At 49.6% G+C, this 22,754-nt stretch overlaps 1 protein-coding gene across 1 annotated transcript in view; it reads right to left on the reverse strand.

The window, feature by feature from the left end:
* LOC308177643 (uncharacterized protein) overlaps positions 1-22,754 on the reverse strand; it is a 65,832-nt gene that overhangs the window by 24,329 nt on the left and 18,749 nt on the right. The window contains exons 4-7 of the mRNA XM_080555264.1: positions 14,405-19,698; positions 2,689-2,823; positions 2,555-2,605; positions 2,366-2,425 (exon numbers count right to left, since the gene is read on the reverse strand). Of these exons, the coding sequence (XP_080411390.1) occupies positions 2,366-2,425; positions 2,555-2,593 (99 nt within the window). The 5' untranslated portion in view covers positions 2,594-2,605; positions 2,689-2,823; positions 14,405-19,698. The remainder of the gene's footprint in view (positions 1-2,365; positions 2,426-2,554; positions 2,606-2,688; positions 2,824-14,404; positions 19,699-22,754) is intronic.

Raw genomic sequence — 22,754 nt, forward strand, 5'->3', positions numbered from 1 at the left:
CAGGATGCAGTCCTTGGTCAACTGATCTGGCATGGCCTTCCCACAGGCAGCAGCTCTTCCAGAACTGTTCAAGATGTAGGTCCATACCACGGGGTCCATCCCTCAGGAGCAAACTGCTCCAACCTGGGTCTCCCACGGGCAGCAGCTCCTGCCAGCTCACCTGCTCCTGCGTGGTCTCCTCTCCACGGTCTACAGGTCCGGCCCGGAATCTGCTCCGGCAAGGGTCTTCCACAGGCCGCAGCCTCCATCAGTGCAGGTCCACCTGCTCCACCGTGGTCTCCTCCACCAGCTGCAGCATGGAACCCTGCTCCACCGTGGTACTCCGTGGGCTGCAGGGGGACAACCTGCTTCACCATGGTCCTCACCACAGGCCGCAGGGGACTTCTGCTCCGGCACCTGGAGTACCTCTCCCCCTCCTTCTTCACTGACCTTGGCGCCTGCAAGGCTGTTCCTCACTCCTCTTGCTCTCCCAGCTGCTGCATGGACCAGCGTCTTTTTTTTTTTTTCCCCCCATCTTAAATATGCTCTCACAGACGCGCAAACAACATCACTTATTGGCTCCGCTCAGCACCGGGGTCCTTACCTAACATGGGGCAGCTTCTAGATTCTTCGCACAGAAGCCACCCCTAGAGCCCCCTGCTACCAAAACCTTGCCACAAAACCCACTACATCCCTTCACTTCGGTTAAGGGACGACCAGGCTGACAACACGCTCCCCTTCCCTCACTGCTCCGTGACACGGGCATTTCCCTGTCCAAGACTGCACGAAGCTCCTGCAGAGACGAGAGAAAAGCACACCCTGAGGCACCTCACAGCCACAGCGTACCTGCTGCAATACTTCTCTCTTCCCAGTTGCTTTACTTCAGCTGCTCGTTAGCTCGATCTAAGATAAGTGTGCCCGGGCGGCGCCGCGCCAAAGCGTGCCCGGGCGGCGCCGCTCGCAGACCTACCCTTTACAGATGAAAAAGGTAACTCTGATACGACCCTGCTCAGTCTCTTGGTAATACTGCGCCTACGTGGTCAAGCCTCTTGTAGTGTGTAATCAAGCTCTTTTTAGTCCTCTGGAGAGTTACACAAGTGGCTTCATACATCCAGAGATTCAAATATAACCCAAAAACACAAGTGAGCCAGCAACCTCTGCTAAATATCCCTCTAGTAAGTGATTTCCAAGCACTTAAAATCTAGAAGTCCATAGACTCCAACCTGCCCAAAGAACCCTGCAACTGACTGAAGGAAAAACAAAGCACTTACCCCAAAGAGCAGCCCAGACACAAAGAACGCTCTAATGGCATACCTGGGCTTCATATACCATTTGGCCCCGCCCAGCACCCAAACCCAATCACCTGGGAAAGGGGAGGTGGCAAAGCACAAGAAAGTAGAAAGAACACAAGCAGCACAGCAGCTGTGGTGTTTTTTTGGTTTTGTGTTTTGTTTGTTTGTTTTTTGTTTTTCTTTTGTTTTTTCTTTAATCTGGTTTAGCTCAATAGCATGCAGACTGCAGACAAGAGAACTGGGGTGATTCTAGAAGCAACAATACCCATGCTTTTGCTGCAGCTTTGAATATTGAAAGGACAATATGACCAAGCAAGCAACTGAAATTTTTTCACCTAGAATTAGCTCAAACCTTTATTTATATAGAAAGAAAAATCTGGGAGCATAACAGATTACATGCCAAAAAAAAAAAATCAATTCCATGTAATAACATCACTCGCAGGAAAAATCACGTACTTGAGTAGGCTATCTGAAAACCAAAAGGCTATGCTGATGGGTCAAAACACACTACAGGACAATGGAGCCTGGCCCTCTGCTACACCAACTTAAAACACATCCCTACACTCACCAAGGTGCAACCCCAACCCAAACACAGACACACCATTTCAGCCTCAACACAGTTTTGGGAACTGCTGGAAAGCAGGCTTCAACCTCAGCGAGGTGTGCTCAGGCTACACAGGATGGGGCTTCAGGCACCGCTTCACCTACTGAAGCAGACCACCATCGGGAGCTGCCACGCCAGACCAACTTCTTCCTCTGCAACACCTTTCTCAGGAACCAAACAGCATTCAAGTGACCTGCTTTGCTCCGATTCTAAAGACTATCACAGCCCCCCTTGCCTGTGGCACCTGATAAGCACAAGAGAAAGCAACCACAGCAATAAAAGCCACTGCACCCTCAGGGCAGTTACTCTCATCCGCTCCTTTACCTCAGCCGCTTACCTACCCCACATGGCAGATGCTTCCACCCGTTCTCTGATGCTACCTATAGCACCTCCAAAAGAGAAACTGGAATTTTACTCTAATTGATGTAGTAAAGTAAGTACAGTCACAGCCACACCCCAAAAATAACACCTACCTCTGTTCATCACTCACCAGAGTCACTCCAGAGGTAGCTCGGGTTGTGACGTCCTGTACTGCACACTGCGTTTCAGCCTGAACAAAGGAAAACACAGTCAGAAGACAAACATTCAGCTGACAGCATTAGCACCCATCCCTCAACAACAGAAGTCACCCCATATTTAATGTTTTTGTTTCAAAACAGCAGTCCACTTGCCTCTGTACCTGCAAGTTAGATCCAAGCTCGAAAGGAACGGCCACCATCACCCATGCCACCTGGGAACACAGAAGGACAAAACGACCGCTGTGCTTGCAAGCCTCCACCTGCCACACTGCTCCTCTGTCCCAAACAGCCTCACCTCAGACCCTCAGAGGGAAACACCCAAACGTCTTCCCTTTGCATCAGATAAGGGATCACCAGGCTGATAGAACTCTCACCTTCCCTCAATGCTCCGTGACACGGGGATTTCCCTGTCCAAGACTGCACGAAGCCCCTGCAGAGACAAGAGAAAAGCACACCCTGAGGCACCTCACAGCCACGGCGTACCTGCTGCAATACCTCTCTCTTCCCAGCTCCTTTACTTCAGCTGCTCACCAGCTCGAACTGAGATTCTTCACTCACAGCGCCGCGGCAAACTCTGCCCAGGCCACACAACACACACGGCACAAGCTACATTGTTTAATGTTATAAGCGAGACCACGCAATTTTCTGGTCTATTGAAGATAATTTATTTATTAAGTAAGCAGGTACAAGCAAAACAGCGCTGGGCGGCTGGGGAGTCTCCGCTCCATCACAGCACGCAACTTTCCCTTTTCAGTGTCACCGTTTTATAGCATCCAAGTTCGGCTTGTCAGCATCCAAGTTCGGCTTGTCAGGACTTGTTGAACCTTCTGAAGCTGTGCAGTTCGTTCTGTTTCTTTCAATGATCATGCGTTGTGCTCGTGTTCAAGGGTAGTAAAGCAGCAAACAGTATTTCACAGAGTCTTTGTTTTACCAAGGACATTTATCCAACACCCCCTCCCCACTATCTACTTGCTTAGTCTTCCCCCTTAACAAGGTCGTAAATTGCAAAACCTTATCTTCTCAGCAGATTCTCTGAATTCTTTTTAAAGACAATGAACAAACACCCGCTAATTTATCACAATCCCTCCTTTTTCTTTTTCTAACATATTTTGTTCATTGATGAATTTTTGAAGCACTTGTTTGCTCAATATTAAAGTTTCTGCGTCATCCTCCTCCTGTTCAAGAGATTCATATTTCACACACACAAGCATAAGGTGAGCTGCCTCTAATCGGTTTTTTACAATTGTGATTATTTGATTGAATATACGTGGTCCAAAAGTTAGTGTAAATATGAGCAGCAGCAAAGGTCCTGCTATAGCTGATAGCAGTGTAGTGAGCCAAGGTGAGTAATTAAACCAGGATTCGTACCAATTCTGGTGGGCTTCATTCTCCCTTTTTCGTTTTTCTAGCCCTTCTCTAGATTTAGTCATTGTATCCCTTACCACTCCAGTATGATCAGCATATACACAACACTCCTCTCGTAGGGCTGCACACAATCCTCCTTATTGTAGAAAAATCAGATCTAATCCCCTACGATTTTGTAGTACTACTTCAGATAAGGATCGCACAGATTTCTCTAAAGCTTATATAGATTGCTCAATACGGGCCAAATCCTCATCTACAGCAATGCGTAACGAGGTAAATTCTTGGCTTTGTTTTACCAGAGAGGTAATTCCAGTTCCGGCTCCTGCAGCCCCCAGAATCATCAGAGTGGCTAAAGTAACAGCCATAATAAGCTCTCTCTTCCTTAAGTGGTTTTTTGCCATAGCATGTTGGATGTCCATATACTCCTCAGAATGGTAAAGAATCCTTGGGATAATTACTACCTGCACACAGAAATCATGAGACGAGTTGAACAATTTCAAAGATAAGCATGGAGTTACCCCCAGAGACGAACATACCCATCTGGTGTTATCTGCTGGTATTAACCATTTTTCTTTGTCTAATTGCGTAACATTTTCTGTAATATTGCATAGATGGAACTTCTCACCAGGGACCGTGCCTATGCATCTGCCATTCCCAGTTACTTCCGTTAACGTTATTCCTACATCCCTTCCCCAATGGCATTGTGGGGGATCGGTTTCGTTTGAACGGGTGGTCTCTCCCAGATCCCCAATGGCGTCGTAATATGGGGGCCTTATATCAATACATAACCAGCAAGGTCTAGGCACGTCTGGATTTGTTTGATTCAACAACTGATAACTAGCATTCATGATTCTCCATATGTTATTCCCGGTCACCCCTTCATTTCTAATCCCGTACTCCGGGTTTACTGATTTATTAGCAACCTCCAGTGGTTTAGGGCTATCAGGAGTGTCCTGGTTCCAGTTAGGACAGAGTTAATTTTTCCTCATAGCAGCTGGTAGGGTGCTATGTTTTGGATTAGGATGAGAAGAGCGCTGATAACATGCTGATGTTCTAATTGTTGCAGAGCAGTGTTTACACCAGGCCAAGGACTTTTCAGCTTCTCGCTCTGTCCTGCCAGCGAGCAGGCTGGGGGTGCAGCAGGAGCTGGGAGGGGACAGACCCAGGACAGCTGACCCAAACGGGCCAAAGGGGTATTCCATACCATCTGACGTCATGCTAAACAATACATAGGGGTGACTGGCCGGGGTGGGGGGCCGGCTGCTCGGGGATAGGCTGGGCATCGGTCAGCGGGTGGTGAGCGATTGCATTGTGCATCACTTGTTTTCTTACACATTATTATTATTAATACTATTATCATTACCACTATTATTATTATTGTTATTATTATATTCCTGTCTTAATAAACTGTCTTTACCTCAACTCACAGGCTTCACTTTCCCGTTTCTCTCCCCCATCCCAGAGAGGGAGGGGGGAGGGTGAGCGAACGGCTGTGTGGTGTTTAGCTGCCAGCCGGGTTAAACCACAACAAGGAGTTAGCATTCTAAAAGCTTGTGTAGGCTGAATCCTCAAAGCACTCCCCGACAGTTTCTGATTTGGTCCCACCCGTTGGGGACTCTTAGTCTCTTCCTTCTTTATATAGATGATGCCTCCCCTATCAGTCCCCCAGCAGTAGTTATCTGCTGAACAACATGGTGATCTTCCCATCTAATCAGGCTCCATTTAAAAGGTTTGTGAGGGTGCGCAGACCCAGGAACAGTGTAAACAATCGTACCCATTACTATGTATCGCAAAAAAAAAAAAAAATGGCTAGGGCCCATTTTCCAGAGTTCTTTACCTGGCCACGTAATTCCCCACCGTTTCACTCTCTGCCTCGCTTGTCAGTTCGGTTGCAGCGAACTACAAGGTGCAGGTTCTTCTCGGCAGCAGCAGTGTTCTTCAGGGGAGTTTCTCAGGTAACCGCGACCTTTTTCTGATCAAACAGGGTCCCCTCTCCTCCTTTTTACGATACATAGACAGTTAGACCATACTTATCGAGTTCGTTTCAATGTGAGCTTTAAGTCATCAGGGCCTGCGACCGCTTCCCATTCGCTTTTCCGGATTGGTCCCTTTCAGGCCGCTGGCATGCGTTCACCCCTTCTCAGCCGTCCGGATAGCCGTCTCTGTGATAAGTAAAACAACATAGGGGCCTCCCCACCGTGGTGTTAAAGACATTTCTTTCCATGTCTTAATTAGAACCCTATCTCCAGGTTGTATCCTATGGATTGCTATATCTAGCCACCAAGCCTTTCGCTTGCAACTCCCTCTGTCGGTTCATAAACTGTATTAAATAAGGTTTTAATGGGATATCCTGTACCTGGGGGTGATCAGATGGCATCTCTAAATCATAAGGCATACCATACAGCCTTTCAAAAGGTGAGATTCCGACATCAGCTCGGGGCTATGTCCGGATATTCAATAGTGCAAGCGGTAAACATTTCACCCAGGAGGTTTTAGTCTCTATCATAAGCTTTGTTAGTTGCTTTTTAATTTCACCATTCATTCGTTCTACCTTTCCCAAACTCTGAGGATGCCAGGGAGTGTGATATTCCCATTTAATTCCCAGAGCCTTCATCGTGTCTCAGGATACCTTTGACACAAAGTGTGGGCCTCGATCAGAGTCAATTGCTTCTATTACCCCGTATCTGGGTATGATGCTTTCTAATAATATCTTTACCACGGTTTGAGCTGTGGCCCTTGCCGTGGGGAATGCTTCAACAAAGTTTGTGAGGTGGTCTACAATAACTAACAAGTATCTATATCGCCCTGTTTTTGGAAGTTCAGTAAAATCTAATTGAATCTTTGCAAAAGGTCGATGTGCCAATTCTCGTCCTCCTCCCGGGACCCTTTTTCTCATGTGTTGAGCATTTACCCTCAGACAAGTTATGCAATCGTTTACGATCCTCTTTGCTATATTATAAATCCCTATACACATATAATATGTGGCAAATTGATCCACCAACGCCTGAGTACCCCAGTGCGTCTGTTCATGAAATCTCCGTAGCACCCTCATAGCTACTGATTTTGGTAACACTTCCCGTCCATCAGGCAGTACCCATTTCCCTTTATCGTTTTTTTTTTTTTTTTGAACCCCCATTTGTGTCATCTTGTCTTCTTCTGTAATAGTGAAACAGAGTAAGGGGAGGGGAATGGGTCCATTCGACCAGAGGGAGTTAGTCGTCCCGCACTTGTAGCAGTTTTTATAAGGCGGGCTTTCTTCCTCAGAACAATTGCATTTAATCCCATCAACTCCCCATTCACTCCAGCAATCATAACATGGAAATTCCTTTAAGTCTTTCCCACAGTATTAAGTATTACATTAAGCATTATTATATATTATTTATATATTATTATATTATTAATTATTATGGTATTATATATTAACTATTAAGTATAAGTATTATTTTCCACAGTCTGGGCAATCTTCCTTCGTTCTTATAATTCTTATACTCATTAATGCTGCCCTTTTTGCCTCCTGATCTGCTAGATTATTACCCCTAACCTCAGGGGTGAGGCCTTTTTGATGCCCTTTTATATGTACTACGGCAATTTCTTTGGGCTCTCTGATAGCTTGTAAAACCTGGGTAATCAATGCCTGATGTATTAAACCCCTTCCTTGTGAATTGATGAGCCCCCTTTCTTCCCATATTTTACCAAATGTATGTACTACCCCATAAGCATATTTTGAAGCTATATATATTGTACCGCTTTTATTTTTCAACAATTTTAGGGCCCGCAATATGGCATATAGCTCGCAAGCTTGGGTGGACCAGCTAGGACTCAAAGGTCCAGATTCCACTATCTCAAATGTTTTCCCGTTTACTAACGGGAAGGTTTACTACCTTGCCTGGGGCACCTGATAAGCAGAAGAGAAAGCAACCACAGCAATAAAAGCCACTGCACCCTCAGGACAGTTACTCTCATCCCCTCCTTTACCTCAGCCGCTTACCTACCCCACATGGCAGATGCTTCCACCCGTTCTCTGAAGCCGCCTAGAGCACCTCTAAAAGAGAAACTGGAATTTACTCTATTGGATGTAGTAAAGTAAGTGCAGCGACAACCGCACCCCAAAAATAACACCTACCTCTGTTCATCACTCACCAGAGTCACTCCAGAGGCAGCTCGGGTCTTGACGTCCTGTACTGCACACTGCGTTTCAGCCTGAACAAAGGAAAACACAGTCAGAAAATAAACATTCAGCTGACAGCATTAGCACCCATCCCTCAACAACAGAAGTCACCCCATATTTAATGTTTTCGTTTCAAAACAGCAGTCCACTTGCCTCTGTACCTGCAAGTTAGATCTAAGCTCGAAAGGAACGGCCACCATCACCCATGCCACCTGGGAACACAGAAGGACAAAATGACCACTGTGCTTGCAAGCCACCACCTGCCACACTGCTCCTCTGTCACAAACAGCCTCGCCTCAGACCCTCAGAGGGAAACACCCAAACGTCTTCCCCTGTGGTGGTTTTACAGGGGTAGGCGACCGAGCTCCACCAAAACCGCTCTCTCACTCTCCCTCCTCAAAGAAGGACAGGGAGAAAATACAAGGAAAAAGGGCTCAAGGGTTGAGATAAGGACGAGGAGATTACACAGTAAATATCGTGATAGGCAAAACACGCTCAGCATAGAAAGATAGAAAGATTTATTGCTTATTACTACACAATGTAGAGAAGCGAGAAACAAACGAAAGCAACCAAAAGCACCTTCCCCCCCCAACCACCCTCTTCCACCTTCTCCCCCCCAGCGGTGCAGGTGATCGGTGTTTATGGTCAGTCCATAGCGCTTCTTTGCCGCCACTCCTTCTCGGACGCCCTCATCCCCTGTGCTGTGGGGTTCCTCCCACAGGATGTAGTCCTTGGTCAACTGATCTGGCACGGCCTTCCCACAGGCAGCAGCTCTTCCAGAACTGTTCCAGATGTAGGTCCATACCACGGGGTCCATCCCTCAGGAGCAAACTGCTCCAACCTGGGTCCCCCACGGGCAGCAGCTCCTGCCAGCTCACCTGCTCCTGCGTGGTCTCCTCTCCACGGTCTACAGGTCCGGCCCGGAATCTGCTCCGGCAAGGGTCTTCCACAGGCCGCAGCCTCCATCAGTGCAGGTCCACCTGCTCCACCGTGGTCTCCTCCACCAGCTGCAGCATGGAACCCTGCTCCACCGTGGTACTCCGTGGGCTGCAGGGGGACAACCTGCTTCACCATGGTCACGCCACAGGCCGCAGGGGATTTCTGCTCCGGCACCTGGAGTACCTCTCCCCCTCCTTCTTCACTGACCTTGGCGCCTGCAAGGCTGTTCCTCACTCTTCTTGCTCTCCCAGCTGCTGCATGGACCAGCGTCTTTTTTTTTTTTTCCCCCCATCTTAAATATGCTCTCACAGACGTGCAAACAACATCACTTATTGGCTCCGCTCAGCACCGGGGTCCTTACCTAACATGGGGCAGCTTCTAGATTCTTCGCACAGAAGCCACCCCTAGAGCCCCCTGCTACCAAAACCTTGCCACATAAACCCACCACGTCCCTTCACTTCGGTTAAGGGACGACCAGGCTGACAACACACTCCCCTTCCCTCACTGCTCCGTGACACGGGCATTTCCCTGTCCAAGACTGCACCAAGCACCTGCAGAAACGAGAGAAAAGGACACCCTGAGGCACCTCACAGCCACAGCGTACCTGCTACAATACCTCTCTTCCCAGTTGCTTTACTTCAGCTGCTCGTTAGCTCGATCTAAGATAAATGTGCCCGGGCGGCGCCGCGCCAAAATGTGCCCGGGCGGCGCCGCGCCAAAATGTGCCCGGGCGGCGCCGCGCCAAAATGTGCCCGGGCGGCGCCGCGCCAAAATGTGCCCGGGCGGCGCCGCGCCAAAATGTGCCCGGGCGGCGCCGCGCCAAAATGTGCCCGGGCGGCGCCGCGCCAAAATGTGCCCGGGCGGCGCCGCGCCAAAATGTGCCCGGGCGGCGCCGCGCCAAAATGTGCCCGGGCGGCGCCGCGCCAAAATGTGCCCGGGCGGCGCCGCGCCAAAATGTGCCCGGGCGGCGCCGCGCCAAAATGTGCCCGGGCGGCGCCGCGCCAAAATGTGCCCGGGCGGCGCCGCGCCAAAATGTGCCCGGGCGGCGCCGCGCCAAAATGTGCCCGGGCGGCGCCGCGCCAAAATGTGCCCGGGCGGCGCCGCGCCAAAATGTGCCCGGGCGGCGCCGCGCCAAAATGTGCCCGGGCGGCGCCGCGCCAAAATGTGCCCGGGCGGCGCCGCGCCAAAATGTGCCCGGGCGGCGCCGCGCCAAAATGTGCCCGGGCGGCGCCGCGCCAAAATGTGCCCGGGCGGCGCCGCGCCAAAATGTGCCCGGGCGGCGCCGCGCCAAAATGTGCCCGGGCGGCGCCGCGCCAAAATGTGCCCGGGCGGCGCCGCGCCAAAATGTGCCCGGGCGGCGCCGCGCCAAAATGTGCCCGGGCGGCGCCGCGCCAAAATGTGCCCGGGCGGCGCCGCGCCAAAATGTGCCCGGGCGGCGCCGCGCCAAAATGTGCCCGGGCGGCGCCGCGCCAAAATGTGCCCGGGCGGCGCCGCGCCAAAATGTGCCCGGGCGGCGCCGCGCCAAAATGTGCCCGGGCGGCGCCGCGCCAAAATGTGCCCGGGCGGCGCCGCGCCAAAATGTGCCCGGGCGGCGCCGCGCCAAAATGTGCCCGGGCGGCGCCGCGCCAAAATGTGCCCGGGCGGCGCCGCGCCAAAATGTGCCCGGGCGGCGCCGCGCCAAAATGTGCCCGGGCGGCGCCGCGCCAAAATGTGCCCGGGCGGCGCCGCGCCAAAATGTGCCCGGGCGGCGCCGCGCCAAAATGTGCCCGGGCGGCGCCGCGCCAAAATGTGCCCGGGCGGCGCCGCGCCAAAATGTGCCCGGGCGGCGCCGCGCCAAAATGTGCCCGGGCGGCGCCGCGCCAAAATGTGCCCGGGCGGCGCCGCGCCAAAATGTGCCCGGGCGGCGCCGCGCCAAAATGTGCCCGGGCGGCGCCGCGCCAAAATGTGCCCGGGCGGCGCCGCGCCAAAATGTGCCCGGGCGGCGCCGCGCCAAAATGTGCCCGGGCGGCGCCGCGCCAAAATGTGCCCGGGCGGCGCCGCGCCAAAATGTGCCCGGGCGGCGCCGCGCCAAAATGTGCCCGGGCGGCGCCGCGCCAAAATGTGCCCGGGCGGCGCCGCGCCAAAATGTGCCCGGGCGGCGCCGCGCCAAAATGTGCCCGGGCGGCGCCGCGCCAAAATGTGCCCGGGCGGCGCCGCGCCAAAATGTGCCCGGGCGGCGCCGCGCCAAAATGTGCCCGGGCGGCGCCGCGCCAAAATGTGCCCGGGCGGCGCCGCGCCAAAATGTGCCCGGGCGGCGCCGCGCCAAAATGTGCCCGGGCGGCGCCGCGCCAAAATGTGCCCGGGCGGCGCCGCGCCAAAATGTGCCCGGGCGGCGCCGCGCCAAAATGTGCCCGGGCGGCGCCGCGCCAAAATGTGCCCGGGCGGCGCCGCGCCAAAATGTGCCCGGGCGGCGCCGCGCCAAAATGTGCCCGGGCGGCGCCGCGCCAAAATGTGCCCGGGCGGCGCCGCGCCAAAATGTGCCCGGGCGGCGCCGCGCCAAAATGTGCCCGGGCGGCGCCGCGCCAAAATGTGCCCGGGCGGCGCCGCGCCAAAATGTGCCCGGGCGGCGCCGCGCCAAAATGTGCCCGGGCGGCGCCGCGCCAAAATGTGCCCGGGCGGCGCCGCGCCAAAATGTGCCCGGGCGGCGCCGCGCCAAAATGTGCCCGGGCGGCGCCGCGCCAAAATGTGCCCGGGCGGCGCCGCGCCAAAATGTGCCCGGGCGGCGCCGCGCCAAAATGTGCCCGGGCGGCGCCGCGCCAAAATGTGCCCGGGCGGCGCCGCGCCAAAATGTGCCCGGGCGGCGCCGCGCCAAAATGTGCCCGGGCGGCGCCGCGCCAAAATGTGCCCGGGCGGCGCCGCGCCAAAATGTGCCCGGGCGGCGCCGCGCCAAAATGTGCCCGGGCGGCGCCGCGCCAAAATGTGCCCGGGCGGCGCCGCGCCAAAATGTGCCCGGGCGGCGCCGCGCCAAAATGTGCCCGGGCGGCGCCGCGCCAAAATGTGCCCGGGCGGCGCCGCGCCAAAATGTGCCCGGGCGGCGCCGCGCCAAAATGTGCCCGGGCGGCGCCGCGCCAAAATGTGCCCGGGCGGCGCCGCGCCAAAATGTGCCCGGGCGGCGCCGCGCCAAAATGTGCCCGGGCGGCGCCGCGCCAAAATGTGCCCGGGCGGCGCCGCGCCAAAATGTGCCCGGGCGGCGCCGCGCCAAAATGTGCCCGGGCGGCGCCGCGCCAAAATGTGCCCGGGCGGCGCCGCGCCAAAATGTGCCCGGGCGGCGCCGCGCCAAAATGTGCCCGGGCGGCGCCGCGCCAAAATGTGCCCGGGCGGCGCCGCGCCAAAATGTGCCCGGGCGGCGCCGCGCCAAAATGTGCCCGGGCGGCGCCGCGCCAAAATGTGCCCGGGCGGCGCCGCGCCAAAATGTGCCCGGGCGGCGCCGCGCCAAAATGTGCCCGGGCGGCGCCGCGCCAAAATGTGCCCGGGCGGCGCCGCGCCAAAATGTGCCCGGGCGGCGCCGCGCCAAAATGTGCCCGGGCGGCGCCGCGCCAAAATGTGCCCGGGCGGCGCCGCGCCAAAATGTGCCCGGGCGGCGCCGCTCGCAGACCTACCCTTTACAGATGAAAAAGGTAACTCTGATACGACCCTGCTCAGTCTCTTGGTAATACTGCGCCTACATGGTCAAGCCTCTTGTAGTGTGTAATCAAGCTCTTTTTAGTCCTCTGGAGAGTTACACAAGTGGCTTCATACGTCTAGAGATTCAAATATAACCCAAAAACACAAGTGAGCCAGCAACCTCTGCTAAATATCCCTCTAGTAAGTGATTTCCAAGCACTTAAAATCTAGAAATCCATAGACACCAACCTGCCCAAAGAACCCTGCAACTGACTGAAGGAAAAACAAAGCACTTACCCCAAAGAGCAGCCCAGGCACAATGAACTCTCTAATGGCATACCTGGGCATCATATACCATTTGGCCCCGCCCAGCACCCAAACCCAATCACCTGGGAAAGGGGAGGGGCAAAGCACAAGAAAGTAGAAAGAGCACAAGCAGCACAGCAGCTGTGGTTTTGTTGTTTTTTTTTTTTTTTTTTTAAATCTGGTTTAGCTCAACAGCATGCAGACTGCAGACAAGAGAACTGGGGTGTTTCTAGAAGCAACAATCCCCATGCTTTTGCTGCAGCTTTGAATATTGAAAGGACAATATGACCAAGCAAGCAACTGAAATTTTTTCAGCTGGAATTAGCTCAAGCCTTTCTTTACATAGAAAGAAAAGTCTAGGAGCATAACAGATTACACGCCAAAAAGAAAAAAAGAAAAAAAAAAAATCAATTCCATGTAATAGCATCACTCGCAGGAAAAAATCACATACTTGAGTAGGCTATCTGAAAACCAAAAGGCTATGCTGATGGGTCAAAACACACTACAGGACAATGGAGCCTGGCCCTCTGCTGCACCAGCTTGAATCCTATCCCTACACTCACCAAGGTGCAACCCCAACCCAAACACAGACACACCATTTCAGCCTCAACACAGTTTTGGAAACTGCTGGAAAGCAGGCTTCATCCTCAGCGAGGCGTGCTCAGGCTACACGGGATGGGGCATCAGGCACCTCTGCACCTACCGAAGACGACCACCATCAGGAGCTGCCACGCCAGACAACCTTTTTCCTCTGCAACACCTTTCTCAGGAACCAAACAGCATTCCAGGGACCTGCTTTGCTCCTATTCTAAAGACTATCACAGCCCCCCTTGCCTGTGGCACCTGATAAGCACAAGAGAAAGCAACCACAGCAGCAAAAGCCACTGCACCCTCAGGACAGTTACTCTCATTCCCTCCTTTACCTCAGCTGCTTACCTACCCCACATGGCAGATGCTTCCACCCGTTCTCTGAAGCCACCTATAGCACCTCCAAAAGAGAAACTGGAATTTTACTCTAATTGATGTAGTAAACTAACTGCAGTGATGGGCACGAAAATGTGCCCAGACGGCAGCAATCACAGACTTACCCTTTACAGATGAAAAAGGTGACCCTGCTCAGTCTCTTGGTAGTACTACCGTGCTTATGCGGTTGAGGAACCGTACGCCACCATTTCTTAAAAACGAGTTAGCCGGCAACCCCTCCTAAGCACGCCTCTATTACGTGAATTCCAAGCACTTAAAATCTAGAAGGCTGCAAGATCTAAAAACTCTACAGCCGCCCAAACCGCTAGCAAAAGCTCCAAAAATATAACAAACTGTCCCTAACCCTGAAAAAGACTACCCCTTACACGCCTACTGCTGCTCTTTTCAGATACATGCTTATACAGGGAGCTTCGATGATACTTATCTCCTAAACCCTGCTCCATCACTTTGCCACCAAGGTTGTAACTTTGAAAATATTTGACATACAGGCAAAGACTCACAAGTAAGCCCCACCATTCTGCAGAAATCATAAGGGACCCAGAACCACAAAGTAAACACGAAGTAACACTGCCATCCTATCCGTAAACATGCTATAACAATTACTCACCTGAAGAAGAGCTGCATGCAATACAGGCACCCACTATTAGACTGGTTTATTCTAACAGATCCTACTAGTTGTTACCTCATAAAGATGGGCTTACCGCTCTCAACTTGGAAATGCATCAGTCCGTAGACTCTGACCCACCTAAAGACCCCTGCAACTGACTGAAGGAAAACCAAAGCACTTACTCTAAAGTGCAGCCCAGGCAGAATGAGCTCTCTGATGGGATGCCTGCAACTCATATACCATTGCACCCCACCGAGCACCCCACCCCAATCACATGGGAAATGGGAGGGGCCATGCATGACAAGAGGTAAAGAGAGCAGGAGGAACAGCAGCCCTGTTTTTGCTGTGGCTTAGGTCAACAGCGTGCAGAGTACAGCACAGGCAACCAGGCTCTTTCTCTTGAAAGACCTGCCTTAGCTTTGGTGAAGGAAACTGATCAGGCTGACAACCCTCTCACCTTTTTGCACCACTCCACAACATGGGGAATTCACCTCTCCAAGGCTACACGACGGAAGGGCAGAAACAAGACAAAAAGCACACCCTGAGGCACCTCATAACCACAGCCTACCTACTGCAATACCTATACCTGTCTTCCCAGCTTCTTTACCTCTGCTGCTCTCCATCTCCAAATCACATTCTTTTAACTGCCACACAGAGTAGCAGTCCTCCAGGTGCCACAGAGCGGCACCCTATTTTTTTTTAATTTTTAATATATTTTTTTTATTTCTTATTTTCAAAACAGCAGTCTGCTTCCCTTTGATGATGGACAGTAGGTCAAGCCAGTCACCGAGTTGCCAACGCAGAGCTTCGCAGTTCCAGAAGGCACTCTTTCCTTTGACCGATTCCTTATAAGTGTTATCTACCACTGGTAAAAGCAATAAACAGACTGCAAACAGGCACTGCCACATTTGACAAACTTCATGTTTTTTATTTTATCATTTCAAAAGAGCAGTCCATTTGTCTCTACCTCTGAGAAGTAGATCAAACCAGTCACCGAGTTGCTGAACAAAAACTTGACAGTTTTTTGCTGAACAGCAACTTGACAGTTGCTGCTTCCTTTGACCCATTCCTCCTAAGGTTTACCTACTGCTGGGAAAAAAAGAAAAAAGCCTCTGTGCCAGCTGCCCTTGAGTATTTGCCCAGAGCTTGAGTATTCGCCCAGAGACAGACCAGATGTCTTTCCCAAAAGAGTCAGGACAATGTATTATTGCACTGATGAACCACCACATTAGCTACCATCACTAATTGCCAGGCAGGACAGCTCCAGGCCAAACACATACATAAAAAGGCACGCTACAAACATCATGACCAAAACATAGGAAAAGAATTACTTATACTATAAGAATGACTCACCTGAAGAAGACCTGCATGCAATAAAGGCATCTACTACTGTATAGTTTACTTTAAATGATCCTACTAGATGTTACTTTAAATAGATGTACTTATCTCTTTCAACTTGGAAACGCATCAACCCCTAGACTCTGACCCACCTAAAAAAAAAAAAAAACTGCATCTGGATTTTTTTTTGTTTTGGATTTTACCCATTTCCTTGATTTCCCATTCCCTTTTATTTATTTATATTAGTTACTGTCCCTTATTTCAATTTCCATGCAAACCTTTTTATTGCAGGTTTTTACTATCTTTTCCTAATCTTCTTCCCAAATGTCCCAATTCTCTGGGATTAAACTCTTCTTTCCACATACAAACTTTACTGTTTCAGATTGTTAATGAGCCCCGTTCCAATCATAAATCCACAGGACTTCGGAAAAACACCTGAAGCACTCAGACTTCCATCTTCTAGACAAACAATAACACCTTTTCCACAAAAATTACTTTTCAACAAGACCGAATTTCAAGCCGAATGCTAATTTTTTTCATGCACTTTGTTAGTAAGCCTTCACAAAACAAGGAATCACTCCTGTGTATCCGTCAATATGGGGGTTTAAAAAGGTATTGAGGCCTAAATAAATTCGCTCTCCCCCTTCTTACCAAATTCCCAGGGCTCAGGCCCAAACCACCAAAGAAGTGACTCTCCGTTCTACCGCTTTGATAATCAGTCAGGCCCCCTCCCCCAATACTTGGGAAACTGACCAAACACCACCACGAATATACCAAAACTTCTAAACTGTTACTTAGATAATGCTCCCACCTTCCTCCTTGTCACACTCAAAACATTTAAGAACAAAATAGGATTACAAGGTGCACCACCGGGGTGGATTGTTAGGATATACAGGTGGTAGGTTATCCAATGACTCCCGTTCATCATCTTTTCCTTTTTCCGGTTTTTCTTCTTCTTCAAACTTCTCTTCTGCTTTTAGTGTAAATACTGAGGCTGGAAAAGGACGTGAAATCCTTGTTATAAGCGAGACGACGCAATTTTCTGGTCGAAGATAATTTATTAATTAAGTAAGCAGGTACAAGCAAAACAGCGCTGGGTGGCTGGGGAGTCTCCGCTCCACCACAGCACGCAACTTTTCCTTTTCAGTGTCGCCATTTTATAGCATCCAAGTTCGGCTTGTCAGCATCCAAGTTTCGGCTTGTCAGGACTTGTTGAATCTTCTGAAGCTGTGCAGTTCGTTCTGTTTCTTTCAATGATCATGCGTTGTGCTCGTGTTCAAGGGTAGCAAAAGCAAAAGCAGCAAACAGTATTTCACAGAGTCTTTGTTTTACCAAGGATGTTTATCCAACACCCCCTCCCCACTATCTACTTGCTTAGTCTTCCCCTTAACAAGGTCGTAAATTGCAAAACCTTATCTTCTCAGCAGATTCTCTGAATTCCTTTTAAAGACAATGAACAAACACCCGCTAATTTATCACAATCCCTCCTTTTTCTTTTTCTAACATATTTTGTTCATTGATGAATTTTTGAAGCACTTGTTTGCTCAATATTAAAGTTTCTGCGTCATCCTCCTCCTGTTCAAGAGATTCATATTTCACACACACAAGCATAAGGTGAGCTGCCTCTAATCATTTTTTTACAATCGCGATTATTTGATTGAATATACATGGTCCGAAAGTTAGTGTAAATATGAGCAGCAACAAAGGTCCGGCTATAGCTGATAGCAGTGTAGTGAGCTAAGGTGAGTAATTAAACCAGGATTCATACCAATTCTGGTGGGCTTCATTTTCCCTTTTTTCATTTTTCTAGCCCTTCTCTCAATTTAGTCATTATGTCCCTTACTACTCCAGTATGATCAGCATATACACAACACTCCTCTCGTAGGGCTGCATACAATCCTCCTTGTTGTAGAAAAATCAGATCTAATCCCCTACGATTTTGTAGTACTACTTCAGATAAGGATCGCACAGATTTCTCTAAAGGTGATATAGATTGCTCAATACGGGCCAAATCCTCATCTACAGCAATGCGTAGAGAGGTAAATTCTTGGCTTTGTTTTACCAGAGAGGTAATTCCAGTTCCGGCTCCTGCAGCCCCCAGAATCATCAGAGTGGCTAAAGTAACAGCCGTAATAAGCTCTCTCTTCCTTAAGTGGTTTTTTGCCATAGCATGTTGGATGTACATATACTCCTCAGAATGGTAAAGAATCCTTGGGATAATTACTACCTGCACACAGAAATCATGAGACGAGTTGAACAATTTCAAAGATAAGCATGGAGTTACCCCCAGAGACAAACATACCCATCTGGTGTTATCTGCTGGTATTAACCATTTTTCTTTGTCTAATTGTGTAACATTTTCTGTAATATTGCATAGATGGAACTTCTCACCAGGGACCGTGCCTACGCATCTGCCATTCCCAGTTACTTCCGTTAACGTTATTCCTACATCCCTTCCCCAATGGCATTGTGGGGGATCGGTTTCGTTTGAACGGGTGGTCTCTCCCAGATCCCCAGTGGTGTCGTAATATGGGGGCCTTATATCAAGACATAACCAGCAAGGTCTAGGCACGTCTGGATTTGTTTGATTCAACAACTGATAACTAGCATTCATGATTCTCCATATGTTATTCCCGGTCACCCCTTCATTTCTAATCCCGTACTCCGGGTTTACTGATTTATTAGCAACCTCCAGTGGTTTAGGGCTATTAGGAGTGTCCTGGTTCCAGTTAGGACAGAGTTAATTTTTCCTCATAGCAGCTGGTAGGGTGCTATGTTTTGGATTAGGATGAGAAGAGCGCTGATAACATGCTGATGTTTTAATTGTTGCAGAGCAGTGTTTACACCAGGCCAAGGACTTTTCAGCTTCTCGCTCTGTCCTGCCAGCGAGCAGGCTGGGGGTGCAGCAGGAGCTGGGAGGGGACAGCCCCAGGACAGCTGACCCAAACGGGCCAAAGGGGTATTCCATACCATCTGACGTCATGCTAAACAATACATAGGGGTGACTGGCCGGGGTGGGGGGCCGGCTGCTCGGGGATAGGCCGGGCATCGGTCAGCAGGTGGTGAGCAATTGCATTGTGCATCACTTGTTTCTTACACGTTATTATTATTAATACTATTATCATTATTATTATCATTATCACTATTATTATTATATTCCTGTCTTAATAAACTGTCTTAATCTCAACTCACAGGCTTCACTTTCCCGTTTCTCTCCCCCATCCCAGAGAGGGAGGGGGGAGGGTGAGCGAACGGCTGTGTGGTGTTTAGCTGCCAGCCGGGTTAAACCACAACAAGGAGTTAGCATTCTAAAAGCTTGTGTAGGCTGAATCCTCAAAACACTCCCCGACAGTTTCTGATTTGGTCCCACCCGTTGGGGACTCTTAGTCTCTTCCTTCTTTATATAGATGATGCCTCCCCTATCAGTCCCCCAGCAGTAGTTATCTGCTGAACAACATGGTGATCTTCCCATCTAATCAGGCTCCATTTAAAAGGTTTGTGAGGGTGCGCAGACCCAGGAACAGTGTAAACAATCGTACCCATTACTATGTATCGCAAAAAAAAAAAAAAAAATGGCTAGGGCCCATTTTCCAGAGTTCTTTACCTGGCCACGTAATTCCCCACCGTTTCACTCTCTGCCTCGCTTGTCAGTTCGGTTGCAGCGAACTACAAGGTGCAGGTTCTTCTCGGCAGCAGCAGTGTTCTTCAGGGGAGTTTCTCAGGTAACCGCGACCTTTTTCTGATCAAACAGGGTCCCCTCTCCTCCTTTTTACGATACATAGACAGTTAGACCATACTTATCGAGTTCGTTTCAACGTGAGCTTTAAGTCATCAGGGCCTGCGACCGCTTCCCATTCGCTTTTCCGGATTGGTCCCTTTCAGGCCGCTGGCATGCGTTCACCCCTTCTCAGCCGTCCGGATAGCCGTCTCTGTGATAAGTAAAACAACATAGGGGCCTCCCCACCGTGGTGTTAAAGACATTTCTTTCCATGTCTTAATTAGAACCCTATCTCCAGGTTGTATCCTATGGATTGCTATATCTAGCCACCAAGCCTTTCGCTTGCAACTCCCTCTGTCGGTTCATAAACTGTATTAAATAAGGTTTTAATGGGATATCCTGTACCTGGGGGTGATCAGATGGCATCTCTAAATCATAAGGCATACCATACAGCCTTTCAAAAGGTGAGATTCCGACATCAGCTCGGGGCTATGTCCGGATATTCAATAGTGCAAGCGGTAAACATTTCACCCAGGAGGTTTTAGTCTCTATCATAAGCTTTGTTAGTTGCTTTTTAATTTCACCATTCATTCGTTCTACCTTTCCCAAACTCTGAGGATGCCAGGGAGTGTGATATTCCCATTTAATTCCCAGAGCTTTCATCGTGTCTTGGGATACCTTTGACACAAAGTGTGGGCCTCGATCAGAGTCAATTGCTTCTATTACCCCGTATCTGGGTATGATGCTTTCTAATAATATCTTTACCACGGTTTGAGCTGTGGCCCTTGCCGTGGGGAATGCTTCAACAAAGTTTGTGAGGTGGTCTACAATAACTAACAAGTATCTATATCGCCCCGTTTTTGGAAGTTCAGTAAAATCTAATTGAATCTTTGCAAAAGGTCGATGTGTCAATTCTCGTCCTCCCGGGACCCTTTTTCTCATACGTTGAGCATTTACCCTCCGACAAGTTATACAATCATTTATGATCCTCTTTGCTATATTATAAATCCCTATACACATATAATTTGTGGCAAATTGATCCACCAATGCCTGGGTTCCCCAGTGCATTTGTTCATGAAATCTCCGTAGCACCCTCATAGCTACTGATTTTGGTAACACTTCCCATCCATCAGGCAGTACCCATTTCCCTTTATCGTTTTTTTTTTTTTTCGAACCCCCATTTGTGTCATCTTGTCTTCTTCTGTAATAGTGAAACAGAGTAAGGGGAGGGGAATGGGTCCATTCGACTACAGGGAGTTAGCCGGCCCGCACTTGTAGCCGTTTTTATAAGGCGGGCTTTCTTCCTCAGAACAATTGCATTCAATCCCATCAACTCCCCATTCACTCCAGCAATCATAACATGGAAATTCCTTTAAGTCTTTCCCACCGTATTAAGTATTACATTAAGCATTATTATATATTATTCATATATTATTATATTATTAATTATTATATTAATTATTATATATTAAGTATTAAGTATAAGTATTAAGTATTTCCCACAGTCTGGGCAATCTTCCTTCGTTCTTATAATTCTTATACTCATTAATGCTGCCCTTTTTGCCTCCTGATCTGCTAGATTATTACCCCTAACCTCAGGGGTGAGGCCTTTTTGATGCCCTTTTATATGTACTACGGCAATTTCTTTGGGCTCTCTGATAGCTTGTAAAACCTGGGTAATCAATTCCTGATGTATTAAACCCCTTCCTTGTGAATTGATGAGCCCCCTTTCTTCCCATATTTTACCAAATGTATGTACTACCCCATAAGCATATTTTGAAGCTGTATATATTGTACCGCTTTTATTTTTCAACAATTTTAGGGCCTGCAATATGGCATATAGCTCGCAAGCTTGGGCGGACCAGCTAGGGCTCAAAGGTCCAGATTCCACTATCTCAAATGTTTTCCCGTTTACTAACGCATATCCTGATTTTTGCTTTCCCTCGACTACTCTCGAGGAACCATTCACATATATCTGTTCACCGATTTGTAATTCCGTTTGCTCTTCTATATTTCGGAGGCAATCATGTCCTAAGGACTCATTTGGTTCCCCATAAAGAAATTGAGCAGGGTTCTGTAGGGAGGTTGTTTCTAATGTTAATTTTGGAGAGGAAATCAAAATTCCTTCATATTTTAATAATCTGGCGTCAGTGATCCATTTCTCTGCCTTCTGTTGCAGTACCCCGCGTATATTGTGTAGAGATATTACCTTGATTTCCCCCCCAAAAGTGATCTTCTGTGCTTCTTCCACTAACAAGGCAGCAGCTACCACTACCTGCAAACAGTTTGGCCAACCCCAGCTAACTGGATCCAATAATTTAGACAAATAGGCCACAGGTTTTTTACTCCCTGCCCATTCTTGGGCCAGCACTCCGTATGCCGTGCCTTCTGCACTGTTCACAAAAAAAACAAAACAAAACAAAACAAAACGGCCTCCTTAAATCTGGTAAACTTAACACTGGGGGGCGTACTAATTTCTCCTTTAACTTGTTCAGTCGTTCCTCATCTTCTTTTGTCCATTTGAGTAATCCATCCTTATTCAGCTTGTTATATAAAAATTTAACCTTTCCACTGTAATCTTCTATCCGTTGTCTACAGTATCCGGTCAACCCTAACAGTTGCCGTACCTGCCTTTTAGTTCGCGGGGACGCTAAAACCAATATTCCACTGATTCTGCCCAGGTCTAACTTCTTAGTCCCCTTACTTGACTGGTGACCCAGGTACTTTATCTTTTGCTCCACAATTTGTAATTTTGCCCCTCCTTTTTCTTTTAAAGGGTACAGAGGGTACAGATTAACTCGATTCTCTGAGCCAATCCAAAGGCTCACATATTCGCTCTCCTCTAAACAAAAAGGTTCCTTTGCATTTACATAAACATTTAACGCTTGACAAACCCAGTCTTCAAACGACCTAGATATGGGCCAATAATTTGCCTACCTTCCCAAACTTCAACACAATAATGAATCATTTTTACTTTATCCTTTCCCCGCCTAAAAGGGGAATCACTCCAATTCTTAATCATTAACGCCAGTGGACTATCTGGGGGAATAGGGGGCAACCTAGCACTAGGCATTACCCCACCCATGGGACCAGAAGGCTTACTCTTCTTCTGTCCCATCTTCCGGAGTGCCTTCACACACACACAGAGCCGCTTCCCCCTGGTCGTGGCCCAGTCCCTCGCGGGATGTGGGAACCGCACTACTGAGGGGTCCGCACTCACTTCGTCCGCAATTGGACGTCTCACACAGACACATTCCGGGATCACCAACCCCAACCGAACGGATCACCGGCCTA

Source organism: Anser brachyrhynchus, assembly GCF_964034855.1.
Source record: "Anser brachyrhynchus genome assembly, chromosome: 14".
Taxonomy (NCBI): domain Eukaryota; kingdom Metazoa; phylum Chordata; class Aves; order Anseriformes; family Anatidae; genus Anser; species Anser brachyrhynchus.